The following is a 15,599-nucleotide window of genomic DNA, read 5'->3' as shown; positions in this document are numbered from 1 at the left end:
AACCTAACATTTATTGTTGCTAGAATTTCGGTCAATTTGGTTTATTTTAGTCCATTTTGGTACATTCTGTCAATTTCATCTACTTCAGTCCATTTTGGTCTATTTCAGTCCGTTCAGTCCACTTGAGTGGTGCTTTTGGATGAGAAGTTTGTGTAAAAAGATGAGTTGTTTTATTGAAAATTATGCGTTTACCCTTTAAAAAAAAAAATTAGGAACACCCTCGATCAAAATTAGGAACACCATCAAATAAATAAATAAATAAAAATTTATTTGTTTTACTTTCAAACTAAAAAAAAAAAAAAAACACACTCAAAAAAGAAAAACCCAGCCCATTCTTTAGCCCATAAACAATTTTGAATAAAAAAAACTCAAATCCCTTGTAAATTAGGACTCCAAATTCCGAATAAATACACAAAAACACAACCCAAACTTTCTAACCTCAAAGATCCACACTTCAGGAGGCTCACTGCCATTTGTATAAAAAAAAAAAAAATGGCTTTTACGCCGCCAGCTGCAACCGAGCAAGTGGCCATGACAACCACCAACAAATTAGCCGCACTCAACATTTACGCCACCTCCAGAGCTCCGCTTCCGTTGCAATCTTTGGGCTGGTATGAGTTTCTCCCTCTCTCTATCTGTTGTCTGCATCTCTAAAGTAAAGTAGTTTTTTCACTTTTTTGGACTTAATACACTACAAGTCTACCATTCAATATAATAACTATTTGTACTTTAAGTTTGAAAAGGCAAGACACCACCGGTCCACCACCAATGACACTTCATTGCACAACATTAATGGTTTCCAGCTAAGCAACAATCTAATTCAAACAAAAAATTAAATAATAAAAAACCTAAAGCAACCTCATATTGTTTGTACGGCAGCCTAGTTAACACTTAAATTAAATAATAAATTTAATTTGATAAAAGTAAAATTTTAAATTATTTGTTTAATTAATAGTAGAGGCTTGGATAATTAAATTAAATTATTGTTTTTAGACTTGTAAGCTTGGTAACAAAACGGACAATGAGTTTTTGAGTAAGTGATTTCTAAAGAATTTAGTTCAAAATTAATTATAAATGATTTTAATGCCATGAAAAATGAAACATCTTTATTAAGTTATAATTAATTTGTCAAATAAAGAATGTTTTCAATCATTATTTTTGTTAATACTTAAGAATTTTATTGTGTTTACTTTTTCCTTCCTAAAATAAATTCCTGGCTCCGTCACTGTTTACCCTTGTGATTGGGGCCATGGGGCATTGGGACTTGTCTGTTGAATTAGGGGGTTGATGGGTCATGGGGCGGGGGTAGTGCAAATGTGCTGTGTGATAGTGCTTGTGCAAGTGTGCAACTAATAATTAATAAATATGGTTGTGTGCTATGTGTTAGTTAATTAATTCAACTAATGATCATAAAATATGTAATAAATCACTTTTTTTAGAATTGGACTTAAGCTATACTGCCTATATATTTTTGTGCTGTACAATTTATTGACTTTTTTTTTGTTAAGTAAAAGTGTGATATTCCAAGTATCAAACAACCACAGTAATTAGTTGAACTAATTAATTTTGTTTGTTTGGAATATTAATTAACCAATAACTAATTGGGGAAAACAACTAATAAACAATAATTAATAATTTAATTAACCAATACATTATATTAGACAAACAAATTAAATTATGTTAGGCTAAACAACAATTAATAATTTTGCTATAAAAAAAACAATTAATAATTTTATAATTAATGAAATGATAATATAACAAATTATAGTTTATAAAAGACAAAAAAATTAATGAAACAACTAAACAATAATACATTTAGGAAAAATTCCTGTAACCACTACTAGAAAAAATTATGCTTCATTAAGGAATACCCTGAAAAAAAATTTATAGAGTCGCCACTGTTTCTGAGCGTAATGTTAGTAGGTTTTTAATAAAATTTCTTTTTTTTTCTTATATAATTAAAGTCTTCAATTTTTTTTTTCTAATATAAGTGACAGATTTACTTATATCTGTTTTCTATTTAGACCATTCAAAACTTGTAGAATATGAATCATTTATAAGCGTGATGCTTTGGGATTAAAGCATACATTACAATATCTACAAAATATCTAGTCTTAAATAATAATTGGATATTATATTAAAAAAAAAAGTTGGATATAAAATGCATTATGTTTCCTTTAAGAAGAAAAACTTACAACTTTTGAAACACTTTCAAATAACAAATATAGGCCACTTAATTTTAAAAATATAATATATTGTATTGGCTATATTTTGTTAGAAAAAATCACATCATTTTAAGAATAGTTTGAGACTAACACTTATAAGTCTCGTCTAGTATATATACTTTTCTGCACATCGCCCTGGTCTGGAACTAATTCAAGTAAAATGTCAAATTCTGCAGATTGAAATTTGGGCATACCTAGGCCGACATACTCATGTGAGCAAGAGCGGATAGAAAGAGGCTAAGATCCAGTTTTCCAAAAGAAAAAAAGCAATTTATTTAATGGATTGACTAAAAGAGCGCCAAGTTGGACCAGGCTGCCTGAGGTTTGCTCAACCCAACTGAGTTAGGCCTATGAGAATTTGAAATTTGGACTAGATAGGTAAAAGAAAATTGCTCATAACACCACGGTTTTTTTTTTTTTTTGAATGCCATAAAATAAAGTTCTAAATTTTGAAACTAAGGCTGCATTTGTTTCAATATAAAATATTTTTCGGGTGTAAAATATTTTCAAGAAATGAAAATATTTTCAAATATTTGGTTTCATTTTAAAAAATGTTGTAAAAAATATTTTCTGGTGTTTGGTTGTATTCTTGAAAATACTATAGAAAACACATTTTCTCAGCTTCCAAATAAATATATAATATCATTTCTCAGTCCACAAACACAAAAGAAACAAAACCAAAGAAAAAAAAAATCATCAAATCTGTTCAAATTGAGGGAAGAAGGAAGAGAGAAAGGCAACTGGGTTCGAAGGCGAAGGTGTATGGGTCGGCGTGGTGCTGCGATCTTTTCTTGAGGCGAAGGCGTGCGAGGCGACTGGGTTCGATCTTTGCTTAATCGGCGTGGTGCTACGATCGACGAGACCGGTGGAGTGTGGGTCGGCGGAGTGTGGGTTGTCGATCTAGGAGTGGGTCACTCACTAGGTGGTCCGATCTAGGAGTGGGTTGCTCAAACGGTGGACAAATCAGCTCAGGGGTGGGTTGCTCATGGTGGTCCGATTGGCTCAGGGGTGGGCCATTCACTGGGTCGGTGACGATAAAGAATGGGTCGGCAGAGTGGGATGGTTCACCGGAGTGGGATAGGTCGATGAGGATGAGGGATGGGTTGGCGGAGTTCGCTCTCCTTGCTCGACTTGAGGGATGGGTCTTCTGTGTGAGTCCAGTGATAAGGATGTGAGTTTGGCGAGGATGTGCTCTTTCTCTGGGTCTTCTCGCTCTCTCTCTCTCTCTCTCTCTTCGGGTGTCTGAACCAGAAATAATTTGAAGGTAAAATGAAAGTGTAATTGGTTTTCACGTGTGAGGCTCAGTACTTTACAGTCAACTGAAATTCATTTTCAATTTGACCGAATTTTCATGCGCACCCAAACACCCTCAAGGGTGTAAAACATTTTCCTGTTTTCCTTTACCACCGAAACAAACGCACCCTAATTCAAACTGCAAAGCTAAATAATAAATTTTTCTTGTTTCGCTCCCCCCCTTTTTGGTCCATATGCAACAATGGACTACAAAAGTGAGTTAATTTTAAGAGCCTAAAGTAAACGTTACCCTCTCTAAAATTACATAACCGTAGCCTGAAGTGGAAAATAGTATTCATTTGTTGGTTTTTTTTGTTTTAAGCTTGAGCCTTCACCATCTCCTCCACCGTTTGTCATAAATGTTTTGAACTTGAATAATTAGAAGGATAGCATAAGTATAATCTAACCTAACTATATAACAATGGGTCCAAGAAAAGAAGACAATTTGGTTCAATTATGACCTATGGCCTATGGCACAGCAAGTGTGAAAATGCTCTTCTAGTGAGTTCCCTACCTTGGAGTGTGATAGAAGATGTAGTTCTTGAAACAAATGTGTCCTTATAGAAGCATGTATAGAAGTTCAAAGGTTCTAGAGTTACTGTGATTACACCAAGAAGTCATGATCCACTATGTTACCCCTAGAATGATTTTTCCGTTGAAGATGTGTTTCATTGGTTTCTCACTCTATCACCAAATCCTTCACTATTGTTTTCATATTTCTCACTATATGATTGCTGCATGTAATGTAGGGCATAATTGTCTACGTGAATTACTTAACTGAGGAAATCGATATCTACGTAATAATTCCGCAGCATATTTAACAAAAGGGTCTCAACTAGATTATTAATTATTTTATTGTGATTGGATGAATTTTTTCAATGGCTTGTTTTATTTAATAATCATATTGTGTAAAAGTATAATTATACTTAGAAAATGTGAGATTTTAAAAAGATCTACATCTTGTTTTCCATTTAAGTTTAACTGAACTTTTAGTTAGGAAAAAAAAAAATCAACTTTCTAAATTTTACTTGGTTGTACTTTTGCCTAGCTGATCTTTTAAGCTGTCATTTTTAAACTATGAAAAAAATTAGGGACCATGGTATAATATGAGAGAGAGAGAGAGAGAGAGAACTGAATTCTGCAAGCTATGCTGCGCCTAGCACTACATTTAAGTATAAGGAAGACATGGTAAGCTGGCATTGAAGCCCACAAATAAGTTCAAATTAAAGGTTAAGCAGCTAATCCTAGTTACTTCCTAAAAAAGACTTTACACGATAGTTAGCACTAAATAGACAGAATGTGGCTTCTCTTCTAACACCCAGCTGCCTTGAGGAAGTTGTCAAAGGGGCTGGCAGGAGGCAGCCTCATAGACAACCATGGGTCCTGTGGCAACACAGCTCCCTGAGCACGATGATCGATACTTGTTATCTACATAAACAAAATAGATAATAGTCAAGATTACGCATAAATAATTGAAAAAATATGCAAACAAAGGTCAAGTTATTAATACTTTTTTATTTACAAGATTCTCTTAAGCCAAACTACATGACTGCCAGAATAGGATAGCCTTTACTTTCAATTCCTAGAAGCCGTACTGTTGCAACTGAAAATTCATTTTTATAGCCTAGTAGAATGTGTGAAAAAAACAAGGCAATTAATAAAATGAATAGAAGGCTGACCCTTTTGAGTGCAAAGTGTCCATCTGCAGGAAACGCTGGAGATAATTTGTCAACTAGTCTACTTTGGTGATTTTCATGTGCCAACCAATTGGAGAGTTTCTTCCTTGTGCCTGTGCCAAGCGCTTCACACTGGCTAGCCATGGTATTGTATGGGAGGGGTGATGTAGTCACAGACGTTCCTACCACTTGCCCAGCTACCTCAAGTGCCTGAAAACAACACACTTTAGCGCTTACAAATTATTTGCATAGAGAGATATAGATGCCATGATGGATAACAAAGAAGCACGCACACTGTTTCTAACCAACAAGAACAATCATTCTAACTTTTGAATGAATGCTGATATATTGGAATGACACATACAACTTAGTTTATATTCTTGCCTAATCAACAAAAGCACATTTAACTAGGGAGGTGCACTACAACAGACAAGAACATTTCCAAAAAATTTCACTACATTGCTCTAGGTTAATAAAGTAATAAAGATAAATAACTTTGAGCCTTTCTTATAAGTTTGCTCCTTTTTTATCAGACTATTTCTCTCTTGGACAAATGATCTTATAGAAATTAAGTTAATTTATTAATCTTGTTTCATCATTGTCATATATATATGCTTGTCATAATAGAGGTTACCGATTCCAGAAGCTGTCCAATGCTGATAACATGGGGCACACATGGAGAAGGCGGCATTCTGGGGATGAAGCGAGAGATGTCTGCAACAGATGCTTCACTTATTGCATCATCCTCAACTAATGAATTTGTTGGATAATCCTGCATAATAAGCAACAAGCAAGGCCAATAGTTATGAAGCACAAACATATTGTTTGATAAGCTGAGGCAGGTTGGGCTGTTGAACAGCTAAATGACTAATAAATCGTTGTTAACAGTCGTCATCTTTTTCCCAATTAAGAAAAAGACAGTTTGTCAGAATGTAATGAGCTTCATGCAAGGTTATTAACTGGAAACAGTGATGATAAAGAGCATACCCCATCAAAGGACAATGATTCCTTGGAATGGGAAACTGTTTGGCTGTGGTCGAATTCAAGTATTGATTGTGGACCAAACATGAATGCATCATCAGGTGTGAATGATTCTGACAGTTGCTTAGCCAGGTCATCTGCAGCCACCTTAACAAGCAGAAACAGACAAATCAGAGAGAGAGAGAGATTACTAAGAAAGCAAAAGCCTAGTCCATTGATAATATGCCATACCTCAGTAATGCTAGACAGATTCTGAACTAAAATGTCCATTATGATATTTTCAGATTCATATATCTTGTTCCTCAACTCCAGGAGCAATGATGTAGCGAGTTGATTATCAGTAACAGATCCATATCCTCCGATATCCATCTGAGGCCTTACATATACTTGAAGGTCATCACTAATACCCAGATACGGATCAACCTGAACTTGTAGAAGACATTTTTTTGTTAAGAAAACTATCAAAACATCAGACTACCCTAACATTCCCACCCACACACACATACTGCAATCAGAACTCACATCACATGGAACTAATGACTTGAGTAAATCATTCAGATTGGGAACGTGATATATCTTTGCTGCAAACATCAACATGCCTGTTGATAATACAAAAATAGATCTTTGGCATGCTGGAGACAACACCCCTGCACAGAGAGAAACACATCAGTTAAACATTTGTAAATTCTCCAAAATTTAAAGGCTATTTGTGAATTTCTACTGCTTAGACATACCATTGTGAGGATCCAAGGATACATTCCTGAGAGACAGGGGAAGCTGAAAGAATCGGACCACAAGGTTGTCGTTTGGGTTCTGCAGCATTGTAAGTTTTAGATATCAAAAGTGACTAAAGTATGCAAACCAAGGGGAAGAAATGAAGCAACAGAAATGAAAAAGGGGAAGAAAAAAAAATTGAGAGAATAAGAAAGCAGACACTGTGTTTATTGATGAACTTTCACCTTTAAGCCTGAAGAAATAAGTGTTAAAACAAAAGAATGTGCTATAGCTTCAAAATTTGAAGGTAAATTATCTGGAAGATTGGCTTGCATCCAAAAGGCAGATAGCAACTGCGCTACTTGATCCTCACTAAACTTCATAATATGTGGTTCCTGCGCCAATCATAGACAAAAGTTTATATAAATCTTGTCAAAACAAATAAGTACTACAACAGCACACAAATTAAACCATTTATGGAAATGAACATTCTACTTACAGCCTCAGACAGGCTGGTTGCCCCAGCTGTCCTGTCGATAATAGAGCTAATTTTGTAAAAGTTAGGAGAATTTTTGCGGACACGGCCTTGTTTCCAGTCTTCTTCTGCAATGTCCCTTTCTTTAAAATCATCATGAACACTATTCCCACGCTCTTCCGCTTTGATGCCATCTTTTTCTCTCCGGAGCTTTTCAAGTAGAGCTGTAATTGATGCAGATGCAGTATTTGAGTGCCATCTTCTTGGTTGGTATAAAAAACCACTTCTCAGAGAAGCAACTTCATGTCGGGGATGATTAGAGCTGGGAATTAGAAGAGCGGAAAATATATGATGTGCTCCAACTCGTGCCTCAACATCTGGGTGTAACATCACTTTCAACAATTGGATAAGAAGGGTTTCTGGAAAGACCTACATGAAAATATTTGAAATAACTTAACAATGTAAGCCGGCATGCAAAAATGTACTTCAAATTTTAACATTGTAAAAGCCTTCAGTCACTTTCTGAATATGTAGCTTTCTAACACAACCCATAAAACATGTTAGAATTAAAACCTTCAAACAAGTTGTATAGGGGTTACTTTGAAACCATAAAGACGTTATTTTGTGGAAGTTAAATTAATAACCATCTTATCAATGTATTTTTGTTTCAAAGTATGAGATAAAAACCAACAATACCATTTTTTTTTTTTTTTTTGGATAGGACAACCAACAATACCATATAAAAGTACTTTTAAAGGAAATAATATGATACAAGGGAGCAGTGCAAAGAAATCCTTGGGAAAGGATATTCAATTTATATCAAACTCCTCTAACCTGTTGAGACCGTGAAGAGACTGATGCCACTGAGATCACATGAGCAAGAATCATTAATGATCCAATGGTTGCCCGGGCAACAGCTGCAGATGGCAACTTCTCCAGGGTTATAGCCATCAGGTCAAATAGCGGCCGTGCATCACCAATCTAGAATAGACCAGAACACACTCATTTAAACTGAAAGCACAATAGAAAGCAACAATCACACACCAAAGAAGTATCAAACTTACCCCTTTTGCAATTTCAAGCAAACAGCCTTCAATGGAATTCTGCAGTAATATATTTGAGTTTGACTCTTGCTCACCAACTGATTCAACTGTGGCTTGAAGACTTTTTCTCAGATGCCTGCATAGGTCACAGACAAATCCAATTTCTGCCAGCACAGCTCCGGATCTAATTTGCCTAGCTAAAGCAGTAGCCACTTGAATGACATAAGACTTGAGTTGCGGATCATGTGCAACATTTTTGTGGTCTAGATGACGGATCAAAGAAGCTAAAATCAACTGCTGATTCCCTGGAATGAGAGTAAGCATTAGCAAAATATTGTCCCGACATAGGGATTAAAGTACCGTGCAAATATGTATTGCACTAACTAATATGTGGCAACCTACTCTTTGAAAGTAGAGGAGAGAAGGTAAAAAAAATAAGTCGTCCACTCAGGGTTACATATTGAATTACAGTAGTATAACAAAGTCGCACGCATTGAGGAAGAAGTCTAAGGGGGCTCAATATACCTGAACTGTCCATGAAATACAACACATCAGACAAAACCATTATAGCCAGCCCCTGCTGAGGCACCCAGTGACGTCCAGAATCAAAATAACCAAACATCGGATCAAGTACCCTGCGCATTGTTGAACTCTCCTTGGCTAATTCAGCCATTCTTTGGATGCATATTTGTGCCCATACTTTTGGCGTCTCAATCTCCTCTCTATAAAAAAGGCAAGAAAGTATTAAAAAGGAAATAATTAAAACAAAGAAAATTGTGATACTGCATCAACATAAGTTGCAAGTACTCTCATATGGCCTAAAAATTTCTCCATCCTAGGCTTTGAGTATCTACTACCTTGTCAAAAGAGAAGGATCCTTCTTTTCTGGTCGTGGTCTCAAGTTCATGCAGCTAGGGCTAGTATCGCAACTTGCAACTGCACCACCTCTGCCCTCACATCTAACAACTTCATCCACCCAATTATGATGTGGCTCCCCTCTCTCAATATCACCATCATTATGAGTATCAGGCTCATAGTTATCTAAAGTGACATGTACAATCTGCAGTGTGGATATATCAACAAATTGTAAGCCAACACCAAAATTACTACCCACAAAGAGGAATGCCACATTCTGGTAAAATAAACAGAGGAACGCCACATTCTGGTAAAATAAACAGAGGAACGCCACATGGCCCAAGGCTGTAAACGAACCAAGCCGCTCATGAACAACTTGGGCTCGGCTCGATAAAAAACTCGTTCATGTTCGTTTGTTTACAAATAAGCCAAACTTGAGCCTTAGTTTTAGGTTTGTTTGATTAACAAGCTGAGCTCAAGCAAACCAAAATTGTTCGTAAACAAGCTCGTGAACAATAGGGCTTGATACAAAACATGCCGAGCTTAACCTCGTTTATAGCTTGATATATGTTTACTAAATAAACTTATTATTATGACATTACACATATATTTTGGAATGTTAATTTATAGCTTGTTTATTCATATATGTTTTAAAGTGTTAATTTATTTAGATTTGTGAAGATTATAGTTGTACAAATGACAAATGTGGATGTAAAAATTGTATTATGAACAATTACTCAAGCTATAGACAATAAATGATGATGGATGGATTTAATTATGTAAAGTTGTAATTTGATGATGCAATTTTTTTGGATCTCAAGGTAAAAAGCTTGACTTAAGCTCGAGTTTGAGCTTGATATTAAGCTTGAGCTTGGCTTGACTAATTAATCAAGCCAAGCCAAGCCGAGCTCAAGCTTTTTGGCATTCTCACAAGCTCGAGTTCAAACATTGTTTTTAGGCTTGTCTCAAGCTCAAGCCAAGCCTGAGCATTTTATTTTTATTGACAAGCCAAGCTCAAACACACACTACTCGGCAAAGCTTGGCTCGTTTACAGCCCTAGCCCACATAATAACAAGCGATGGGCAAAACTGAAGGTTGCAGAATTTTGTACTAGACCAATTCTCTTATAAGTTAGTCATATCAATGACAGTGGACCACGCACGTATTGCTTCATAGTTCATACAATTAATACAATAATTAGAAGAGTTCTAACAGATTGTTTGGGCAGGAGGAAGGGAATAATATGGAACATAACTTTAAGAGATTCCATATAATTTCTCTATCTACTGCTTTGGAAGTTCATCAAAATATGTTTATTTTTACACAAAGGCATCAAGATATTCATAAAAAGAAAAACTGACTGGTTCTCATCTCATAGGGAACTTAAAAGGAGTCCCTTAAGTTTTAAGTGCCACTTAGTTGTGTTCTTTTTTTGGTATAATTATTGTTTAAAAATACAAGGACTTAAAAACTTTTCAACGCATCACCAGATTAAAATTTCTTTGGTTACTGTCATGACATCAATCAATTAAACAGCAACCCCTTCTGTTAAAATACCATTGAAAAAAAAAAATCAGTGCTTGAATGTTAATATTATGCATAAATGTCCGCCAACATTTGTAGAATCTAACAGATTCCATAGAATCATTAAATAGCTTCAAAAAAAGTAACTCAAAGAAAAACTAACCTCATCAAAATCTGCAAAAATATGTGAGAACTGTGCCATAAACCACACCTGCCAAGGAAGACATATCAAATAACCAATCTTCCAGCTAAAACATTGGTGATTAGCAATTACATATTTAAAAGTTACTAAATGAGACATAATGGGAAACAAATACTAAAAACTGGTGGCATTTTGACTTTCTAAAAGATTGTCATTCTGAATCCATTTAATAAGAAACAACAAAGAAAAACATCAAATCATAAAACTACCATGGCCGATAGGCACTGCAAGCTCGATGCCCTTAAGCAGGGGCTTTGATGCTCTTCCCCTTTCTCACGAGCCAGAGCGCATACTTTTCGAACCAACTTTTCAATGTTATGTGCGTAAGTGCCATCTGCCTGTTCATACATCAGGTCAACAGCCAAAAATATGAAAGAATATAACAAAAATACTACAAAAACAAATAAATAAATACTAACATAAGAATATGTATCAAATCTATGGACAAAACTCATACATCTATCAACGTCCTTTTACATCAAAATCTTTTCTTATTCTATAGTTTTTGCTGGGCACATTGACCATTGACCTATTACCTAAAGAGATACTGCTGTTGTTTTCAAATGAGGTGTGTATGCCCATACCTCTGTTAAAATCTACATAATAACATTATATATTTATATATTCCAGATGTATTTTCATAGAAAACTTGAGATGACAAGGCTAATCTATACTCTCACCCATCTTTGAATTTTCGTCTCTGTTAGTTCAATTAATCTTTAACATAAAGCTCAAAGAAATAAACGTAATGGACCATGAGCTACATGCGCATATTAAGATGTGAAACCTTAGCCATATCATGTTAAAGATTTTTTTTCCTTGTTTAATTCTGTTTTCGGTCATAGCATAGGGAGTGTCTGTATGTCCAGGAAGCTGGATGGGCTCCATGTTTCTTAATGTCCATCAAAGTGTATACAAAAATTTAGTTCCCTGTTTGCCATATTTTGATGGTACTTCCAAAAAAAAAAAGGGTTAAAGCTATTTCCAAACTCACCTGACTGTAGATGAACCTTGTTAAGGTTTGGCATCCAAGTATACGCATAGCATCTTGCTTAGAGTTATCCAAAAGTTCAGTAACCACATTCAGCAGACTAACAGCAAAATATGCCCTGCATTGAAGTTTATAAAGATATATAATAAGTAATATTCATGTAAAACAATTGATCATACTTAAATGTTTAAAATATTAATTTGATAGACTCCCTAAAACAACTCAAAGCACTCCATGGAAAAGCAACATGCAGTAAACCTCTCAGTGAAATATCATATACTGGATACATCAAATCTAAGTAAGTGAAATAGAATATACAAATTTTTAGAAAACAACAGTCTGTGGAATGCAAAATATAAAGAGTTTATTTGCTAATCGTACAGATATATTGGCTACAAGTGAGCTGTTTATTTGTAAAACTATAATAAATCAACTTATGTGCTAAATAATCTATATAAGTTCAGCAATAACATGAATAAGAAAAGGTTCTTACATCTGTTTCTTACAAATACAAAGCAACTTATTGTAGGCCTCCGTAACAATATTGATGAACTTGATGTGCTCAACTCGCAGTTCTTTGTAGCACCTTTCTTCAAGATACTTCGCTATCTGTTTAAAAAAAGTACCAACAAATATTCAGTACTGGGCTCACTAATTTCAAAGAAAGTCACTTTTGCTGGGAGACACACAAGTAGAACAACAAATTTAGAGACCATACCTTAGGGATCCGAACCGGGTTTTTTGCAGCATATTCACATAACTTAACAATTTTTCTTTCATTTGGAGGGCCATCCTGCCATATATTTTGATCATTTTTCTAGTTATTGATAGGTGGAAATAGTAAAATAGACTAAATGTCCAGGCAAAAGATCTATTAAGAAACATTTCGAGTAGCTAAGTACCAAACTCATAATACTTAAAATCAATTTAATTTCCTATATAACAAAGATCGAGTAGGACTAAAGACTCAAGCTTTCTTTGACCAAACGAAAAAGAAAAACTTGTGGAAAGAAGGATAATGAAAGATAAAATATAGACACATTTATGTCACATAAGGATGAGACATCGCACATATTTGCTTCAAAGACTAGCATCATTCTTAAGCATATTAACCAGTTTCAAATCCTATTCCGAGATCCAATGATCCAATCAGAGGGCTAGCATTCCAAAACAAACAAATGGTAGCAAAGGTCAAGGCCAGCTTTTCTTTAAAAAAAGAAAGCCATTCCAAGGGTGATATGCAGAAAAGACATGCATATTCTTTGCTTCAAAGAAGGAAGTATGTTGTCCTAGTCATGGGAATATAATGGCACTACAACTAACTTTTGTTAAATAAGAGCATAAACCACAGCGACACTTGTACTACATAATCTAATAGTCACATTGACAACCACTAGTCAGATTTAATCTTAATCAAGGCTTAGCTACCTTGGATGTCTGTAAGCTCAACCACAACATACACATAGCACCTTATAGGCTTATATTACACTATCAGGAATTAAACCGTAAGAATACTAAAAAATTAACACATTCAGGCAACAGATCAGAAAAAGATACTCACAAGAGACTTAGGAAAGATCTCTGCAAGCAATTTTTTGTAACGCTTAACGGGTTGTCGAGAGCTTGATCTCAAAGCAGGACAACAAACACACATGCTCTCACATGCCGGGAAAATCTTTCTGGAGATTAACCCCATTTTCCTGCAAATTTTTTTAAGACAAAAATAAAACATAAGGAAAAAAAATAGTCAAAAACCCCAAGCAAAATAGATAAATGTTACCAAAACAAAGCACAGCAAAGATAAACCCACTAGTCCAGCAGAAAAGCTTAGTGGAACACAAAACAAGGATAAATTAGCACATTCCCAGAAACTGCAAGTTTTCTTTTTTATTAACAAAAAAAGAGAAAAAGAAAACAACCCAACAAGAAAAACAAAAACAAAAAAATGAAGTTGGCAGCCATTGGAGGCTGCAAAGGACAAACATTGAGCTACACATTTCCAGAGATAGAAATTGTAAACGCCAAAACAAGAATGAAGAAAAGAGAGGTTAGATCACCAACACAAAACAAACGAATTATCCAAACATCTGAAGTTACACAAGAACATGAGAACATGAATCATACATATTCGAAAGTTACACCAGCTAAAAAGTGTTTTCAGAAGCACCCAGAATCAAATGTGAAGCACTTAACAGAGAAACTTCATAACTTTCCTAGATTAAAAACCCAACTAGAAATGCCCAAATAAAAACTAATAAAAAAAAATCCTATCTTTGGCAAAACCCAGAACACCCATTGGAGTGAAATGCATAGAGAAAACATGAACTACACGTACCTAGCACTGTAGAGACAGATCTGGCGGTTTGGGAAACTATAAAACTCCAACTGGGTTTTTGTTCAAAGAGAGAGTGGGAAACAAAATAGTAGTAAAATGAACGAACGAAAGTGAGAGAGAGAGCAAATGGCGCGTGGATTAAGACAAATCAAACAACATGGGAACAGAGAGAGAGAGAGCTAGAATGATAGATCACTGATCACGTGCTTTGTGTCAGTAACTCTTTTACTGTGCGTATTTATTAGCTGAAAAAGTGAAAAAAATTAAGGAGTGGCAACAACAGCAACAACAAAACCAACTGTTGAGTTAAGGGTTTGTGTGTCAGAACTTGGAAAACTGAAAAAGTAAAAACCACCTCTCCAACTTTTTTGTGTGTTGGAAAAAGGATATAAAACTTGGCTTAGAATTTTTGAACTCTTTTGGAGGGATTGCATGAGTAGCTGGTTTGAACTCAACTTTGCAATCATCGTGAGCACCAATCCACAATAAAATAAAATAAAACCGTAGTGTTTAGTTTGATTTTTAAATTGTTATAAAAAAATAAAGTTTGATTTTAAATTGTGAATGGCTTTTTGCCTACCAAAATCGAAAAGGCTTTATTAATTAGTGCTTCTATGGAATTTTTCTAAAGTTTTTTTTTTCATAAAGACACAATACTTACTTAACTTCTATTTTTTTATCTGTTGATATAATTATGTATAATAAAAATAATATAAGTGGTAAAATTTAAGTAAAAGTGAAATTACTTTAAACGTAAAAAGTCATACTCATATTAATTATACATATCTTTAAGGGAAGTAACATTTATTCACAAACCTTAAATATGGTAACGTAATACATTCATAATCATAAACCTCAATTAAGGAGGAGATGTAATTTCGTCTATAATTTTCCAAAAATTAAATTAGTTTAATAGTACCTCTTGTGTGATTTTGGAACAATTAATTTTTTATGAAATTGAAGTTAAAAGAGATAGGAAGTTCAAAACTTAATGAGACATTAATGACGTCTTGTGGAACAATTTTTGCTTCAAGGTCAAGGGTTAGATCATGTTGTAACCTAGGCAATTTTGTTGTCCACATGGGAAAGCTAGTGATACTCTTCATCCACTTGCTCATCCCTTATAAGGTATGAAGATGAAACATTTCTTTCCCATGTAGAACAATAAAATTGCCTAGGTTACAACATGGTCAAGCCCTTCTATTAAGTTTCAACTTCCAACTGGTAAATGAGATTTGCCTCTTTATTTTCTTTCTTTTTTATTTACTTATTTTTTTGGTGGCTG

At 34.7% G+C, this 15,599-nt stretch overlaps 1 protein-coding gene across 1 annotated transcript; it reads right to left on the bottom strand.

Annotated features, from left to right (window-relative positions):
* Positions 1-4,650: 4,650 nt before the first annotated feature.
* Positions 4,651-14,555, bottom strand: LOC112006003 (protein SEMI-ROLLED LEAF 2). The gene is made up of 20 exons (XM_024038313.2): positions 14,315-14,555; positions 13,541-13,679; positions 12,698-12,772; positions 12,473-12,588; positions 11,983-12,097; positions 11,198-11,326; positions 10,950-10,997; positions 9,265-9,467; positions 8,933-9,129; positions 8,429-8,712; positions 8,199-8,345; positions 7,389-7,793; positions 7,135-7,284; positions 6,910-6,988; positions 6,698-6,822; positions 6,407-6,598; positions 6,182-6,322; positions 5,829-5,966; positions 5,198-5,404; positions 4,651-4,946 (listed from the first exon to the last, which is right to left on the bottom strand). Exons 2-20 carry the CDS (start codon positions 13,673-13,675, stop codon positions 4,830-4,832), a joined length of 3,003 nt encoding a protein of 1,000 aa, XP_023894081.2. The 5' UTR covers positions 13,676-13,679; positions 14,315-14,555; the 3' UTR covers positions 4,651-4,829.
* Positions 14,556-15,599: the final 1,044 nt, after the last annotated feature.

The sequence above is a fragment of the Quercus suber genome, unplaced genomic scaffold (genome assembly GCF_002906115.3).
Source record: "Quercus suber isolate HL8 unplaced genomic scaffold, Cork oak 2.0 scaffold_278, whole genome shotgun sequence".
Taxonomy (NCBI): domain Eukaryota; kingdom Viridiplantae; phylum Streptophyta; class Magnoliopsida; order Fagales; family Fagaceae; genus Quercus; species Quercus suber.
Note: the sequence above shows the minus strand (reverse complement) of the source record. Positions and strands in the feature narration are given on the sequence as shown.